At 45.1% G+C, this 18,553-nt stretch overlaps 1 protein-coding gene across 1 annotated transcript in view; it reads left to right on the forward strand.

Moving 5' to 3' along the window:
- Positions 1 to 18,553, forward strand: part of LOC137429326 (uncharacterized) — a 62,336-nt gene that overhangs the window by 33,249 nt on the left and 10,534 nt on the right. Inside the window, exons 5-7 of the mRNA XM_068119280.2 lie at positions 11,045 to 12,430; positions 12,632 to 12,709; positions 12,958 to 13,037. Of these exons, the coding sequence (XP_067975381.2) occupies positions 11,045 to 12,430; positions 12,632 to 12,709; positions 12,958 to 13,037 (1,544 nt within the window). The remainder of the gene's footprint in view (positions 1 to 11,044; positions 12,431 to 12,631; positions 12,710 to 12,957; positions 13,038 to 18,553) is intronic.

The following is an 18,553-nucleotide window of genomic DNA, read 5'->3' on the forward strand; positions in this document are numbered from 1 at the left end:
CTGCCACCCGCACCACAGATGCCAATATCCAACCACAATTTACCTGTACCCTCTACCTAACACTTACACTACCCGCCCCGGGTATCCGTGATGGGGGTCCACTCTTCCCCCATTCACACCTTCGCACCATCCACTCCACTCCACAATTTCCACCATACTCACTCCACGACCATCCATTCCAATACGCCAGATATTCCACACTACCATTCTCCATACCTGTTGGTGCACACCTGTGCAATCACCTGGTGCCACCTGCAAACTTTTTATTTGGTTAGTGAGCACCTCATCATGATTTGAACACAGACCTTGTACATATTCCATTACCTCCTCCTGGATTTCTCTCTTAGTTTCTGTCCGTCCCTTCTTAATTTCACTCACCTCTTCTTCCACTTCCTCTAGTTTTTGTTTAACCTCTTTTATTTCTCGGTGCGTCTCCTCAAGTTCGTCCTCTAGGGCTACCGTGACCGTCTCTATGTGCATCCTCACCTGCCGGTCCTTTGTCTCCATTATCTCTGTCACCTCGTCCACCCTCATTTTCAGTTCCTCCCGTACCATCTGACATTGCCTCTGTGTCGCTATTAATTCGTTTTTAATTTCTTTTTGTGTCGCCTTTAACCCTCCGAGTACTGCAGTGTTCCTTTGAACCTGCTCCACTAATTTCGTTTGTCCCTCTGTCAGCTGTTCCACCTCCTCCGTCAGATCTTCTATTCCCCCTTGTAACTTTGCCGTATTATTTCTCACCTCTTCCTCTATACGCTTTTCACCTCGCTTTACCTCCTCGCATAGCCCCGAGACCTCCTCACTCACCCCTCGTCGTATTTCCTCCATCTGGTTCCCCATCTGTTCGATTTCCCGGGCGGATTGTTCCCCTATTTCCCGCAATTTGTCCTCCATCCTATTTTCTAACCCCATTAACCCATTTTTCACCCCCTCTAACTGATTCTCCTGGGCAGCCATTCTGTTTTCCACCCCCTTTAACCCATTCTTTACCTCTTTTATCCCGTTGTCTAACCCCTCACCGGTACCCCTCGCTTCGTCCCTCATTACCCCCAATTGCTCACTCTGAGCATCCATCCGGTTCCCCATTACCCCCATTTGGTCTCCCATTCGTTCCATAAGGGCCCTCATTTGCAACATAAAAAGGTTCGAATCCACCAGGGGCGCTGCCACGGTCGCGGCAAAATTTGGTGCCGCTTCACCCACGTGCGTGAGGACGCCACTTTGCGCGTCTGATACTCCCGCAACCACATTGCCATTTTTCTCCTCCCTTTCCTCCACATACATTTCCCCGAGGTCCTGGGTCGATTCCACCCCGTCTATCTCTCCCACCGGCATCCCGCCGCCTTGAACAGCCATGGCGCGATTTCAAAATTCGGGTTTTGTAAAACAAAACAAATTTCGGTTCTTTATAATTTTGAGCGCGTGAAGCGCGCTTCGGGTCCGAATCTCACTCCTCGACACCAATTGCTACCGATCGCGGATTAAGATGTTAGTTACCGAGCGGTTTGGTATTTCCGCGACCGTTACAGGATCCCTGACTCACCCGATTCACCCAGAACTTTGGCCGTATCGCACCCTAGCCGCTCAATGAGGGAAAAGACAAAAGCGACGCAATGTAAAGAGGAAAACGAAGGCCAAGAAAGGTTTGAAATACTACTACATTTATTTACTATTTACACACAAGCAAAAAGAAAGCAGTGACGTTTATTTACAAGCACATAAGACGCAGGTGACACAGGGAAGTACTAGCTTATCGTTATACAGACTTAATTAACCCCAGGACAGAACAAACAAAGACGACTCACACGGGGAATTTTTTTTTTTTTTTTTTTTTTTGTATACAATATCGAGGCTCGTGAAAGAGCGAACATTAATCACATGAACACACAGAAAGACAAACCGACACATAAAACATATAACATAGGGAGCGGTAGACAAGATGGGGAGAGAGGGGGAAGGACACAAACACAACATTTGAGAGCAGGGACCGAGAGACATGGAGACATCGAGAGATCTGAGAGAGGGCGAGGGCTTTGGGGGGGGGGGGGGCGTGGGAAGGGGGCAGTGGGAGAGGTATAAAACATATGGACACTGCCAGGACTTCCAGGAAAGAAGTTGGAATTTCAAACAAGGTGGATCTGGGGTGAATTAGCGGGGGTAGAAAAGATCAAGGTTTTGGATGGGGGAAGATAAGAGATGGTGGTGAACAGCTGTTTTAAAGACCTGGAGGGAGGAGTGGGATTGAAGGGAGTGAGGGAGTTTGTTCCAGAGGCGGGAGAAAAGAGGAATGAAAGAGTGAAGGTGAGCGGAGAGCCGAGATTTCGGCAGTTTAACCATCAGAGGGTTGCTGGCAGATCTTGTGCGACCTGTAGGAATATTTGGGGGACAGAGCACAGAGAGAGCTGGGGGTGCAAGGCCGGAGAGGAGTCGGTAGAAGACAGAAAGACCACCTACCTGCCTGCGGTGAGTGAGTGAAAGGCCCTCAGAGATAGCTTCATCGCGGGAGATTCCAATAATTCTGAAAGCTTTGGTTTCAACAGCGTGAAGCCGAGCTAGGTGTGAGGCAGGAGCACCGGCCCATAGGGGAGAACAGTATTCCATTGAGCTGCGGATGAAAGCCTTGTATGTGGTGAGGAGCTCAGGTGTGCCGAGGAAGGACTTCGCACGACGGAGGATTGGCTGGATTGCAGAGTGGATTGGCTGGAAGGAGGTGCGTGGCTGGAGGGGGAGGACGGCACGGAGCTGGCTGGAGCTTGATCCTGCACGGGACGTCGGGCTGGACCTCGACGGCCGCTGATGCCACCGATCCTGTCGTGTCCGTGGGATCACGGGTCGGATCACGGTCAGAGCCGACGCGCTGGTGGGGGGTCTGGCGTGACGGGTTCTCTCCTCTCTTCTTTTGTTTGGTCCAACCACTCCGTCTCCAACACAACCCCTCAACGCAATCACTGAACGCAACCACTGAACGCAACCACTGAACGCAACCACTGACGACCAACTCAGCTCTTTGTGACCCTCCTTGTCTCGGCTCAAAAGTGCATCTCCGTTTCTGCTTCCAAGCTCGACTCACTGGGGGGAGCGTCGCGCTGTGGGTTATATAGGCCCCGCCCCTCAACCTTGGCGAACCTCTCCCAACCGCTCTTCCTCCGCCCTCTGTAGCCAAACCCCTGGCTCATGGTTGGTCGAGCGGGGCTGGTTCACTCCTCCCCCTCTATGACGAGGTGGAGACACGCCTTTCTTCCCCAACCCTGCCTCGTGGCCAATGGCGGCAATTGGATCGGAGGTAATTGGTGATGGGAATGGAAGGGAATCTATCTCTTTCACTGGTGCAATGGAGTACTTCAATTAATGGGAGACACAGCCTTACCCTAAAACACAGAATAAGAGATAACTATCAACAGGTATATTCTATTACTTGGCTGACGTGTATGCTTGTGGACTATGGGACGCCCTTTTGGTCTTTACACAGCTCCGGGGGCAGGAGGCACAGAATAAACAATAATCACAATAGTACAGCACACAATCAAAAAACATACAGTCCTCATATCCACAACACTATGTATGCCGGATGTTTAGTTGGAGGCAAACTATGTATGCTGGACATTGAGAAGGAGGCAAACTATGTATGCCAGATGTTTAGTTGGAGGCAAACTATGTATGCTGGACATTGAGAAGGAGGCAAACTATGTATGCCAGATGTTTATTAGGAGTGAAACTATGTATGCCGGATGTTTAGTTGGAGGCAAACTATGTATGCTGGATGTTTATTTGGAGGCAAACTATGTATGCCAGATGTTTATTAGGAGTGAAACTATGTATGCCGGATGTTTAGTTGGAGGCAAACTATGTATGCCGGATGTTTAGTTGGAGGCAAACTATGTATGCTGGACATTGAGAAGGAGGCAAACTATGTATGCCAGATGTTTATTAGGAGTGAAACTATGTATGCCAGATGTTTATTGGGAGTGAAACTATGTATGCCGGATGTTTAGTTGGAGTGAAACTATGGATGCTGGATGTTTATTTGGAGTGAAACTATGTATGCCGGATGTTTAGTAGGAGTGAAACTATGTATGCCGGATGTTTAGTTGGAGTGAAACTATGTATGCCGGATGTTTAGTAGGAGTGAAACTATGTATGCCGGATGTTTAGTTGGAGTGAAACTATGTATGCCGGATGTTTAGTTGGAGTGAAACTATGTATGCTGGATGTTTATTTGGAGTGAAACTATGTATGCCGGATGTTTAGTAGGAGTGAAACTATGTATGCCGGATGTTTAGTTGGAGTGAAACTATGTATGCCGGATGTTTAGTCGGAGTGAAACTATGTATGCCGGATGTTTAGTAGGAGTGAAACTATGTATGCCGGATGTTTAGTTGGAGTGAAACTATGTATGCCGGATGTTCAGTCGGAGTGAAACTATGTATGCTGGATGTTTAGTAGGAGTGAAACTATGTATGCCGGATGTTTAGTAGGAGTGAAACTATGTATGCCGGATGTTTAGTAGGAGTGAAACTATGTATGCCGGATGTTTAGTAGGAGTGAAACTATGTATGCCGGATGTTTAGTAGGAGTGAAACTATGTATGCCGGATGTTTAGTTGGAGTGAAACTATGTATGCCGGATGTTTAGTAGGAGTGAAACTATGTATGCCGGAATTTTGCCGGATGTTTAGCAGGAATGAAACTAAATATTTCATACATCGTGAAACATAGTGAAACGATGTATGCTGGATGTTTAGTAGGAGGCAACCTACAGTATTTATGGTGTTGCACTGAAGAAACAGGCCGAGGAACAGGATGTGATGTCATTGTTAGTCCTTCGTCTGAAGACATGATGATCAGTTGCATGATTCCTGTTGTGGGTTTAATCCATTTTGATTGACCCAGGTAGGAAAGGCATGGTATGGATCAGAAATGTGTGCACGTGATTATTGAATCAACCAATCATCCACGACAGTGCATTCAGAAAGTATTCAGACCCCTTCACATTTTTCACATTTTGTTATGTTGCAGCCTTATGCTGAAATCTGGCACCCCGCTGGCACCCCGCGATACGGTCTGGCACCCCGCTCTGCTCACCAAACTCTCCTCCTATGGTATCCATGGAAATCTCCACGCTTGGCTTGTGGACTTCCTCTCTAGTCGTAGTCAACGTGTGGCCCTGAATGGGGTTTTCTCATCTCCTCTTCCTGTTCAGGCTGGAGTTCCCCAAGGCAGTGTTCTGGGCCCTGTGCTTTTTCTGGTCTTCATCAGTGATCTCTCTGACTCTCTTGAAAATCCTCTCTATCCCTTTGCTGATGACTCCACTCTCTGTGGCTCCATTCCTCATCCCTCAGATCGGCAGTCTGCAGCCTCCTCACTCTCTGCAGACCTGGACAAAATCACAGACTGGTCAAACAAGTGGAACATGTCTTTCAATCCTGACAAATCTCACACTCTCACTATGTCTCTCCGAAAAGACTGACTGGACAACTCTCCCATCTACTTTCTGAATAATCCTCTCCAAGAAGTTCTGTCACTCAAGCTTTTGGGTCTCACTATCTGCCATGATCTTTCCTGGAAAACCACATTTCAAATCTGGCCTCCAAAGCCAGTTGCTGACTGGGCATCCTCCGTCGTGCGAAGTCCTTCCTTGGCACACCTGAGCTCCTCACCACATACAAGGCTTTCATCCGCAGCTCAATGGAATCGTGTTCTCCCCTCTGGGCTGGTGCTCCTGCCTCACACCTGGCTCGTCTTCACGCTGTTGAAACCAAAGCTTTCAGAATGATTGGAATCTCCCGCAATGAAGCTAACCCCGAGGGCCTTTCACTCACTCACCGCAGGCAGGTTGGTGGTCTTTCTGTCTTCTACCGACTCCCCCCAAGCCTTGCTCCCCCAGCTCTCTCTGGGCTCTGTCCCCCAAGTATTCCTACAGGTCGCACAAGATCTGCCTGCAACCCTCTTAGGGTTAAACTGTCAAAATCAAGACGCACTGCTCACCTTCACTCCTTCAATTCCTCTTTTCTCCCGCCTCTGGAACAAACTCCCTCACTCTCTTCAATCCCACTCCTCCCTCCAGGTCTTTAAAACAGCTGTTCACCACCATCTCTTATCTTCCCCCATCCAAAACCTTGATCTTTTCTACCCCCACTAATTTCACCCCAGATTCTTGTTTTTGAAATACCAACTTCCTTTCTGGAAGTCCTTGCAGTGTCTTTGTGTTTTATACTTCCCCACCCCTCCCCCCTTCCCACGCATCCTCCCCCCAAGCCCTCCCACAGATCTCCCGTTGTCCCTGCTCTCAAATGTTGTGTTTGTGTGCTTCCCCTTCTCTCCCCATCTTGTCTACCGCTACCCTCATTATATGTTTTGTGTGTCTGTTTGTGTCGGTTTGACTTTTTGTGCGATAAATGTCAGCTCTTACACGAGCCTCAATCCTGTATACAAAACAAAACAAAAAAAAAAATCGTTTAAATTCATTTTTTCCCTCATCAATCTACACTCAATACCCCATAATGACAAAGAGAAAACAGGATTTTAGAAAGTTTTGCAAATTTATTAAAAAGAAAAAACTGAAATATCACATTGACATAAGTATTCATACCCTTTGCTATGACACTTGAAATTTAGCTCAGGTGCTTCCCATTTCTCTTTATCATCTTTGAGATGTTTCTACACCTTGATTGGAGTCCACCTGTGGTAAATTCAATTGATTGGACATGATTTGGAAAGGCACACACCACACACCTTCCAGAAGGACAACCATTACTGCAACACTCCACCGATCTGGGCTTTGTGGCAGAGTGGCCAGACGGAAGCCTCTCCTTAGTGAAAGACACATGAAAGCCGCTTGGAGTTTGCAAAAAAGCACCTGAAGGACTCTCAGACTGTGAGAAACAAGATCCTGTGGTCTGATGAAACCAAGATTGAACTGTTTGGCTTCCGTCTGGCCACTCTGCCACAAAGCCCCAGATCGGTGGAGTGTTGCAGTGATGGTTGTCCTTCTGGAAGTTTCTCCCATCTCCACACAGGATCTCTGGAGCTCAGCCAGAGTGACCATCGGGTTCTTGGTCACCTCTCTTACCAAGACCCTTCTCCCCGGATTGCTCAGTTTGGCCGGGCGGCTCCAGCTCTAGGAAGAGTCCTGGTTGTTCCAAACTTCTTCCATTTATGAATTATGGAGGCCATTGTGCTCTTGGGCACCTTCAATGCAGCAGAGATGTTTTTGTAGGCTTCCCCAGATCTGTGCCTCGACACAATCCTGTCTCTGAGCTCTGCAGGCAGTTCCTTCGACCTCATGGCTTGGTTTTTGCTCTGATACGCATTGTCATCTGTGAGACCTTATATAGACAGGTGTGTGCCTTTCCAAATCATGTCCAATCAATTGAATTTACCACAGGTGGACTCCAATCAAGGTGTAGAAACATCTCAAAGATGATCAAGAGAAATGGGAAGCACCTGAGCTAAATTTCAAGTGTCATAGCAAAGGGTATGAATACCTATGTAAATGTGATATTTCATTTTTTTTCTTTTTAATAAATTTGCAAAACTTTCTAAAATCCTGTTTCCTCTTTGTCATTATGGGGTATTGAGTGTAGATTGATGAGGGAAAAAATGAATTTAAACGATTTCAGCATAAGGCTGCAACATAACAAAATGTGAAAAAAGTGAAGGGGTCTGAATACTTTCTGAATGCACTGTATATAAGAGAGCTGTTGGTCTGTCTTTGTGTGTGTGTCTGTGTGTCTGTCTGTGTCGCCATTTTTCTCAGAGATGGCTGAACGGATCTTCGTCAAACTTTCAGAGGTTAATCAGTGAGTGCCTGGGAGTGTTTTAGCCCCCCCCCCCCCTAAAAAAAAATCTGAAATAATAAAAGTTTGGTTTTTTGGATAAAAAAAAAAAATAAATCGCTCGATCGTGCCGAAGCCTTTTTAAATGAATGACAGTTATATACAAGTTCACATTCGCATAAATAAATACAAAACAATCACCAGAATTTGAACACAAATAAATCAAACAATTCCGGAAGTGTACGAAGTTGGTAGTAAGGCTTCTTCCTCTTCCTGCTCGGCATCACACGTTACTCAGAAACGTGATGAACCTATTCACCAGCATATATTCAATGAAAAGGTGATGAACCCCCTTCCATTCCCCCCACTGCCTTCCTCACCCCCCACTCTCCTGCCTCCTTACCCCCCCCCCCCCTCCCCACGATCTCTTTGTAATCACTTGGTTAATATGAAGCAGATGTGGATTGTAATTTAGGAGTTGCCGAAGGCGAGAAGAAGAGGCCATTTCGTTGGGTACAAAGCTTGTTTATTGTACAGAAATCTCCAGCAACTGCTCGCGAACGGAAGTCGTAACGGCTTATATAAAACCAAGAACCCTCTTTGGAGGGCGTGGCTCCAACAGCCGCGCGTGCATCATGACCACACAACCAAAAGTCCCACAGGGCCGTGCACGTGGATTATTACCAAATAAGGACATGCAAATAAGGTAAAGGTAACCGCCACATGCGAATAAGGTAACCGCTACATGCGCCCCCCCCCCAGAATACACTCTCACAGGCCTGTACGTAGTCCGCAGGCACGCTCGGCGGTTGCCGAGAAGGCGCGAGCAGTGCTCGGCCTCGATACGCGTGAAAAAACGCCGCCGTGGGGTTGAGTCGACCGAGGGGTTGGTCAAGGCCTCGGGGGAGGCTGCCGAGGTTCCTCGCGGGCCTCCCGAGGTTGCAGTTCACGGGTGCAGTGCCGAGAAGGCTCGAGCAGCGCTCGGCCTCGGTGCACGCGAAAAGCAGTTGAGCCAACCGAGGGGCTGGTCAAGGCCTCGGGGGAGGCTGCCGAGGTTCCTCGTGGGCCTCCCGAGGATGCAGGGTGGTTCGTAGTTGCGCGAGTGGCGAGCAGCGGTAGCAGTTGTAGTTGCAGCAGTAGGAGTTGCGGGAGTGGCGAGCAGCAGTGCGTGCGAAGGTAACGAGGCTTCAGTGCGCACGAAGGTGATGAAGTAGCCGTGCCGCCAACGTCAGTGCGCGCGCAAGAGATGAGCAGCAGTGCGCGCGAAGGCGACGAAGTAGCCGTGCCGCCAATGCCTCGTAACGGCGTTCCTTCGGACGTTCCCGGAGCAGGTTCGCCCCTCTAGTCGTAGAGGAGGAACCGAGCGTGGTGCGCGAACCACATGGCCACTCGTCATTGCTAAAACTCCAGCAGTTCGAGTTTAGGTCTTGTGGAAGAAATTGCGGTCGAAATACTGCCGCGTTCATTTGCAGCCCCCGAATACGTTCGGGGGCGGCCGAGGTCACCAGTTTAGGAGTTGCCGAAGGTGAGAAGAAGAGGCCATTTCGTTGGGTACAAAGCTTGTTTATTGTACAGAAATCTCCAGCAACTGCTCGCGAACGGAAGTCGTAACGGCTTATATAAACCAAAAACCCTCTTCGGAGGGCGTGGCTCCAACAGCCGCGCGTGTGTCACGACCACACAACCAAAAGTCCCACAGGGCCGTACACGTGGATTATTACCAAATAAGGACATGCAAATAAGGTATAGGTAACCGCCACATGCGAATAAGGTAACCGCTACAGTAACATAGAACATTTCTGCACGTGCCTCAAATTCGCTCTGGCATGGCATTACCTTGAGCTGCATAAGGATTTGAGACGTCAGGCGGAACGGCCATTGATGGTGTTTGCGAAGGTGATCCATCCACCTCTGCGCTTGCAATCGCCGGTGAATGTCCACTGGTAAACACGGGTACTCCTGCTAGTCTACTATAAATGGATCCAAAAGTCCTAGATGACCCAAAAGTCCCCTGGACCCAAAAGTCTAGGATGACCCAAAAGTCCCCTGGACCCAAAAGTCTAGGATGACCCAAAAGTCTCCTGGACCCAAAAGTCCCCGACGACCAAAAAGACACAGAGGACCCAAAATGCCCCCCTGAGTCCGGCAGGCAGGTATACTAGAAGGCCGTGAATACCAATTACATTTTGGTACAACAGACCAATGGGCCCACTAGTTTAAATTTAATTTTCGTAGTTACCCTGCACTCGCGAAGTGAAAAGTTGGGTTAAGTATTCAGGTACGTATGTACGTGTGCCGTGTGCGGTGTGCCGTACGTGTCTGCATTTAAAAAATTAATTTTCTTGGCCACCGTTGGTCCGATTGACATGAAATTTTCACCATAGGAGCGCCTCCTCATGTAGAATATTTTAATGATTATTATGACGTCATAGGTCACGTGGTACAGGCGCCATCTTGGAAAAACTTCGCACCTCTATTTCTCTGAAACCACTACATGGAAAAATTTGAGACCTGGCTCATTGTCAAGTACTCCCCATGGGGAATAAGATATGTTAATGATGATGTCATCGGTGCCTTCGTTATGACGTCATAATTCGACACGTACAACACTTATCCGATCATTTTAATTTTTTTCAGCAACTGTTGGTCTGATGGACACAAATTTCACCATAGGAGCGCCTCCTCCTTTCGAATATTTTAATGATAATCATGACGTCATAGGTCATGTGGTACAGGTGCCATCTTGGAAAAACCGAAAAATGTTGCACCTCTATATCTCCAAAATCGCTGCATAGAATTTTTTTTGGACATGCCTCATTGTAAAGAACCCCATATGGGGAATAGGTGTTGTTAACGATGACGTCATTGGTGCCATAATTATGACGTCATAATTCGACAAGGACACCCCTTAGTCTGATCAGTTTGAAATGTATTGAGTGTGATCTATGCAACAATTAAATTAGAGAATATAAATTTATGATGCCATCGCTCACGTGGTCTGGCAGCCATATTGGATCAAAGGAAAAAAATGTTCAAAAACAGAAGAGTTGGCTCACAAATTGACTGCGCAGGGTAGGTATTCTGTGAATACCATCTAGTTATATCATATATTGGTTATGAATTGCTTAAAATGGCCACCTGAAGAAACCATCAAACACCGATTGCATGCTTGTTTCGTACTTTGATGCTCAAGAGCTATCAGCATCACTTGATCAGAAGCCCGTGTTTGTAATCTACTGTAAATGATCGACTGTACGTTTTACTGCGCAGGTTCAAGAGCAGGAGCTGGAGGTTTGGAGCCAACCTTCTGCAGGATCACTCGGCAATGATGAGTCTCTGAATCGGCCGAAGCTCATCCGACAGATCGCAGGTTCCTGGACAGCACCTCCACAACGTTTCAGCCTTGAGAGGACAGTGATTCTCTCACCGGAACTACACTCACCAATAGAGTGCAGCGATGAAAAGGCAACGGAGACACCAGGAGAAGACGGTCCACCTCCTCCAAGCATCCCAGCTTTCCAGAAAGTGTTTACCAGTGGACATTCACCGGCGATTGCAAGCGCAGAGGTGGATGGATCACCTTCGCAAACACCAAAAATTGCCGTTCCGCCTGACGTCTCAAATCCTTATGGAGATCAAGGTAATGCCATGCCAGAGCGAATTCGAGGCACGCACAGAAATGTTCTATGTTACAATCCACATCTGCTTCATATTAACCAAGTGATTAAAAAGAGATGTCATGTTGCTTTGAAGAAAACTGTTTGCAAGGAAACTCAAACTACCAATGCCACCAGTGTAGTACCCTCAACCAAAACACTACCGGCAACCATTGGGAGATCAGATTTGAGTGAAAATACAAACCCTCAATTAGCCTCTCTGTTCGAACAGAAGAAGAGTAGAAAAAAAGAAAATGTATCTTTTCCTAAGGAAGTATTCCCGGGTGACGCGAGGCTTAACCGAAATGCCTTCTCGATCTCGGTGGAAAATTCATTTGGTAATGATGCACAAACTTCTGCAATATCACAGGAAGTCATGCCAGCCATCGATGAAAACTTTCTCAAGACAAGGTCCTTACCTTCTCATAAGCAGTTGTGGGACGATGATGCTTTTTTGGACATAAAAAATATCAGAAACATTCCTCGCTTTCCTCTGGAGCAAAACCACCAGGAGTGCACCAGAATCTCGAAGCCACCCCGAGGTTCTTGTGAGGCTCAAGAAACATGGATAACCAAGTCGCCAAAGACACAACACCGAATAATGCATCCCGAGTGCTTCAATGTACCTCAAAATGAACAAAACCACCTCCACTGCCCGCAATCGCAAGTCCTGGAGCCTAGGTCTGCAGGCGTAGCCGTGTCCACCTCAGAGGTCCTGGAGCCTAGGTCTGCAGACGCAGCCGTGTCCACCTCAGAGGTCCTGGAACCTAGGTCTGCAGACGTAGCCGTGTCCACCTCAGAGGTCCTGGGGCCTAGGTCTGCAGGTGTAGCCGTGTCCACCTCAGAGGTCCTGGGGCCTAGGTCTGCAGGTGTCGCTGTGTCCACCACTGCTTCCAGGGTCACCTCCATGTCTACATCGAGAAGATCTGCAAAGTTGAATTGTTTGGAAATGACAGCGCAGGACATCGTGATGACGCTGAAAAGACTTGCATCTTGGCAGGTAAGGAGTCCAGGAGCATCTCCCATATTATGGACTGCATAGTATGTCCAGTAATAACTGAGAACGTGTAAATATTTCGACAAAACGGTACAACTTGAGCTGCTGCCATATCGACAATGAATCGCTTTTCATTTTTCGGTATTTTGGGTCGAGGTTTGTCGTTGTTGCCAAAATAATGTTTGTGTTTATTTATTGTTCTAGTCTGAGACCTTAGCGATTGCCAAAGCCATGCTACGGTCAACAACGAGGAGTCACAAGATCAACTCGGAGGCCTGGTTGGTAAGAAGAAAGACCTCATTTTATTGATGAAAGACATTATATTAGACACCATGATGGAATCGTCCGCAGCACTTTTTTGTTTTACACCTGTCTTTAAATTAATAAAACGATTAAATAACCGAGTAACCTTAACAACGCAAAGAGTATGAGTATAATTGCATTTCTTTATCAGAGGGAAGTGCACAAGTGGCATAGGAAGGTTGGCATGGCATTGTCATGAGCTTGTGTTTGCTGGTTACCTGGCACAGGTTCTCCTGGCATTGGAAGCAGGACAGAAGAACCTGCGGGAACTCTATGGTCACTTGGAGAGCATCTGCACCGGGACAAGGTATGCTCAACAACTCGTTTGTACCAATTCGGATGCATAACACGTGGGGTGGAACGTTTACTTTCTCTCCACCGATGAGGTCTTGCTATAATTGTCACATTTTTAACATGCACTTGTTACATGTAATACCATGTGCACCCTGAACACGTTACGGTGCATATGATATTGATGCAACTCCTAAATGGATCAAACATCGAATGCTGATTGTAAAACCTAACCTTAACCCTAACCTGTCGTGTTACTACCTCTGTCACTGAAGTTAGATGGAGGTTATCGTAATGTTTTCACACCTGTTTCTCTATCTGTTTGTTATTTGGCAAAAAAAAGAAAGAAAGTATGTTGCTCACTCCGGTTTGTGTGTTTGTGTGTGTGTTTGTTTGTTTGTCTGTCCGCTCACTTGTACTTGCCTACAGGTCACAATTTTAAACCAATCTTCACGAAACTTCACCAAATGGTAGGGTTCCTGGTCTGACAAAATCCTATATATTTTTGGGGTCAAAAGATCTTAAGGTCAAAATAGGCCAAAGGTCAACGACTTTTTTCAAATTTCTAAAATCCTCAATTTTCATCCAATTGACTTGAAATTTGAATAGGATTTACATATCGGCTTACTGAATTCAGCCACCAACTATTTTTGAGATCAGCATCGGCCAAGAGGTCAACGTAGGCCAAAGGGCAACAACAATTTCGAATTTCTAAAATCCTCAATTTTCATCTGATTCACTTGAAATTCGAATGGGATTTTCATATCAGCTAACTGAATTCAACCACCAACTATTTTTGAGATCAGCATCGGCCAAGAGGTCAACGTAGGCCAAAGGTCAACCACTTTTTTTTAAATTTCTAAAATCTTCAATTTTCATCCAATTGACTTGAAATTTGAAGAGGATTTACATATCGGCGAACTGATTTCAACCACCAACTATTTTTGGGATCACCACAGGTCAAAGGTCAACAACAATTTCAAATTTCTAAAATCCTCAATTTTCATTCGATTCACTTGAAATTTGAATGGGATTTACATATCAGTTAACTGAATTCAACCAACTACTATTTTTGAGATTAGCCTAGGCCAAAAGGTCAAAATAGGCGAAAGTACAACCACTTTTTTCTAATAATTTCTAAATGCTTCAATTTTCATCTGATTGACTTGAAATTTGAATTGGATTTTCTTGTCAGCTAACTGAATTCACCCACCAATTATTTAAGACGTCAAAAGGATGCTCTACTGAGTGGCATTCTACTTTGTTATGTTTTGCCATGTGTCACTGAGTGATTTTTCATTTGTGTGTTTGTGTGTTTGTCCGCTCACTTATACTTGCTTGCAGGTCAGAATTTTAAACTGATCTTCACGAAACTTCACCAAATGGTAGAGTTTGTGGTCCGACAAAATCCTTTATATATATTTTTTATGTCAAAAGGTCAACATAGGCCTAAGGTCAACCACTTTTATACAAATTTCTAAAATCCTCAATTTTCATCCGTTGGACTTGAAATTTGAATCAGATTTTCATATCAGCTATCAGAATTCAACCACTATCTATTTTTCAGATCAGCATCGGCCAAAAGGTCAGCATAGGCCAAAGGTCAGCTTAGGCTAAAGGTCAACCACTTTTCAAATTTCTGAAATCCTAAATTTTCATCCGATTGACTTGAAATTTCAATAGGATTTTCATATCAGCCAACTGAATTCAAACCCCAACTATTTTGGAGATCAATATAGGCCAAAAGGTCAACACCCTTTTCAAATTTCTAAAATCCTCAATTTTCATCCGATTGACTTGAAATTTGAAAAGGATTTGCATATCAGCTTACTGAAACAAACTACCAACTATTTTTGAGGTCAACATAGGCCAAAATGTCAACATAGGCCAGGTTTCTAAAATTGTCAATTTTCATCCGATTAACTCAAAATTTGAAGACGATTTGCATATCAGGTCACTCAGTTCAACCACCTATTATCTTTTGAGTGAAAATGATGCTCAGCTGAGTGCTGTTCTACTTTGTTCACTTTTGCCAAGTGTCGCTCTACGAGTGATTTTTCATTTGTCTGTCCGTTTGTCCGTTTGTGAACAAAATATCTCAAAAGGTTGTGGACGGATTCGGACGAAAATTGGCAGAGATGTAGCGTATGTGACAAGGACGAAATTATTCGAGAAAGGGTGTCCAATTTCCTATGCCTTTTTTGTATACAAAGTCGAGGCTTGTGGAAGAGCTGGAACGCCGAACAGATGTGGTTGCCACAGAACAAAACGATCAGCAGACGGATAGGGGGAAACACCAACAACAGGGTAGAAGGACAAAATAGACGTTTTGGACAAATAAGGGATATTCGGAGGAGTGAGATGGAGGGGATCATGGGATCACGTGCCAATATCTGTGTCGGGAATAGACATGGGGGATGAGTTGGCGATTGGGAATACTATTACCGATTATTTTATTTCTGTTTCTTCTGATCTGGACCCACTTGACACGACTTTGCTTCCGGCCTTCCTTCCAGCTCCAAAAACGTGCCCCACTGTAAACCCATAGGAACTACAAAAAGCACTGGAAATGATTCCACAAAAAACTTCTGGTGGGCCTGATGGGACATCGATCTGCTCGCATTATCCACGAATTCTCTGTTGAGCTAGCAACACCTGTAGCTCACATAATTAACTTCTCTTTTCAACAGGTAAAGGTCCCAGATGTGTGGAAGCGCACCATTGTGGTCCTGACACCCAAAACTAATCCTTCCCCTTTTGCAAAAGTTAAGACCAATATTCCTTTCAGATGATTTTGCTGACATCACTGAATCATTCGTTTCAAGATGGATCCCACGTCACATTACTCCAAAACTTGATCCACATCAGTTTGGGAACCATAAAATGTTTTCCACCTGGCACCGCCTAACACGTCACATCCTTTATAAGTTAATGCGGAAAAAGCCAAATTTCACTTTCCTCTATCATTTTTAACGGACATTAAAAAATCAAATCGATCACATAATTTCCATCGCAAAGCTCATTGATCCCGACGTACGTCCATCTATTTAGTATTATTCCTTGGTGACCATTGATGCAGTGCCCCCTGTGGGTTGAAGCAGGAAGTTGTAATTTGGTCAGGGTGCTGGCGACAGCTCGCATACTCTCTGCGAAGGTCACCGTGGGAACATCCACTAATTAATGCCTGCATCTGGACATTCAGTTTAACATCCATTCTAGGGATGACGCACACATTGGTACCTCAACCTGCCTGTAAATATGGACACCAGGATGACGGTTTATCGGTGGGCCTAGATTCAAACCAGGTGAAACTGCTCAGAGGTGAATGTGTGTACGTCCACGGCTAAGGTGTGTGTGTGTGTGTGTGTGTGTGTGTGTGTGTGTGTGTGTGTGTGTGTGTGTGTGTCATTATCATTATTCATTATCATTATCATTCTGATTTGTCATTATCTTTTGGTGGAAAATCCACTATACTGTTTCTCATACATTTATATGTTTATTCTTTGTTGATGTGATTTTAATGTGTTTGTTAAACTACATTTATATGATATTTTATGTTTGTTCAACTACATTTCAAAGCATGAAAACCACAAAGAATATAATTAATTGTACAGTAACGGCTGGATGTTACAAGTTAAAAGAAACTAAAGAATTAATTACATGTAAAACCTCAAATATAGTTTACCTATTGACCTGTAGCAAATGTGCGATGCAATATGTTGGTGCATTGATGGGTTGACTGACTGCCTGGACGCAACTGAGGTTGTAGATCTACTGATGTACCACCTATTGATGTGGATCCATGATCGAGGTTGTGGATCCGCCATTTGGAGAGGTCCTGGGCTGAAAGGATCGAAACCTCGAGGAAGAACGGTGCCCAGCTGATGATCCATGCAGTCGGGAAACTAGTCAGTTGCTTACGGGTTAAGGTTCTTGCTTTAGGTGGAGAAACTATGTTTGAGGTTTACAATTTAAATAAAGTTGAATATGGGATGTTGTGAAATTAACATCATTTACAACAATCCTTTAAATTATTTATATTTAAGTTTAGGAACAACCGATACTGTACAATTAACTAAGCGTGTGTGTGTGTGTGTGTGTGTGTGTGTGTGTGTGTGTGTGTGTGTGTGTGGTGTATGTGTGTGTGTGTGTGTTTGTGTGTGTGTGTATGGTGTATGTTTGCATGTGTGTGTTTGTGTTTATGTGTGTGTTTGTATGTGCATGGTGTGATTGTGTGTTTGTTTGTGTGTGTGTGTGTGTGTATGTGTGTATGGTGTGTATGATTGTGTGTGTTTGTGTGTGTGTGGTGTGCTTGTGTGTGCTTGTGTGTGTGTGTGATTGTGTGTGATTGTGTGTGTTTATGTGTGTTTGTGTGTGTATGGTGTGTGTGTGTGTGATTGCGTGTGTGTGATTGTGTGTGTTTATGTGTGTGTGTGTGTGTGTGTGTGTGTGGTGTGTGTGTGTGATTGTGTGTTTATGCATGTGTGTGTGTGGTGTGCTTGTGTGTGTGTGTGTGTGTGTGTGTATGTGTGTGTGTGTGTGATTGTGTGTTCATGTGTGTGTGTGTGTTTTTGTGTGTATGGTGTGTGTGTGTGATTGTGTGTGTGTGTGTGTGTGTGTGTGTTGTGTGCATGTGATCGTGTGTGTGTGTGTGTGTGTGTGTGTGTGTGTGTGTTGTGTGCATGTGATCGTGTGTGTGATTGTGTGTGTTTATGTGTGTGTGTGTGTGTGTGTGTGTGTGTGTGATCATGTGTGTGTGTGATTGTGTGTGTTTATGTGTGTGTGTGTGTGTGTTTGTGATTGTGTGTGTGTGATTGTGTGTGTGTATGATTGTGTGTGTGTTTGTGTGTGTGTGTGTGTGTGTGTGTGTGTGTGATCGTGTGTGTGTGATTGTGTGTGTGTGTGATTGTGTGTGTGTGTGATTGTGTGTGTTTGTGATTGTGTGTGTGTTTGTGTGATTGTGTATGTGTGCGTGTGTGTGTAGATGTCCACCTCTATATATTTTCGCTTTAGATTTTTTTTCTCTGCAACCGCTCATCCGATCAATGCAAACCTTTAAACATCGGTGGAACTACCCATGGAGAATATTTTATTGATAACCGTGACGACATAGGTCATGTGGTCTGGTAGCCATTTTAGATTGAAAATATAAACATAAAATATCTTCTTCTCCAGAACTGCTTAACAGATCGATGCAAATCTTCATACACGTGATCGGCAAGCCATAGGGCATGAAGTTTGAATTATTTGGAAATTGGTTAATAAATATACTAATAATTAATCAAAAGTCAATAAAGCTACGGATACTGCCATTTTACGTGTCATAATCGGGTGTATGGATAATACAGGTATGTGGACCATAATAGTAGCGTGTTTAGTTAACGATGTTTTGTTCTGAATGAGCGTGCTGTGAACAGGTGAGCACGACTACATTAACAAGCAGGCCGAATGTGCAGTGTCCATACTAAGCATGACTAAAGTGTGGAGGAATTTTGTTTTCGATACTTAGTAAAATGTACCAACAACTTCACT

This window comes from Myxine glutinosa, chromosome 6 (genome assembly GCF_964187855.1).
Source record: "Myxine glutinosa chromosome 6, kmMyxGlut1.1, whole genome shotgun sequence".
NCBI classification, from domain to species: domain Eukaryota; kingdom Metazoa; phylum Chordata; class Myxini; order Myxiniformes; family Myxinidae; genus Myxine; species Myxine glutinosa.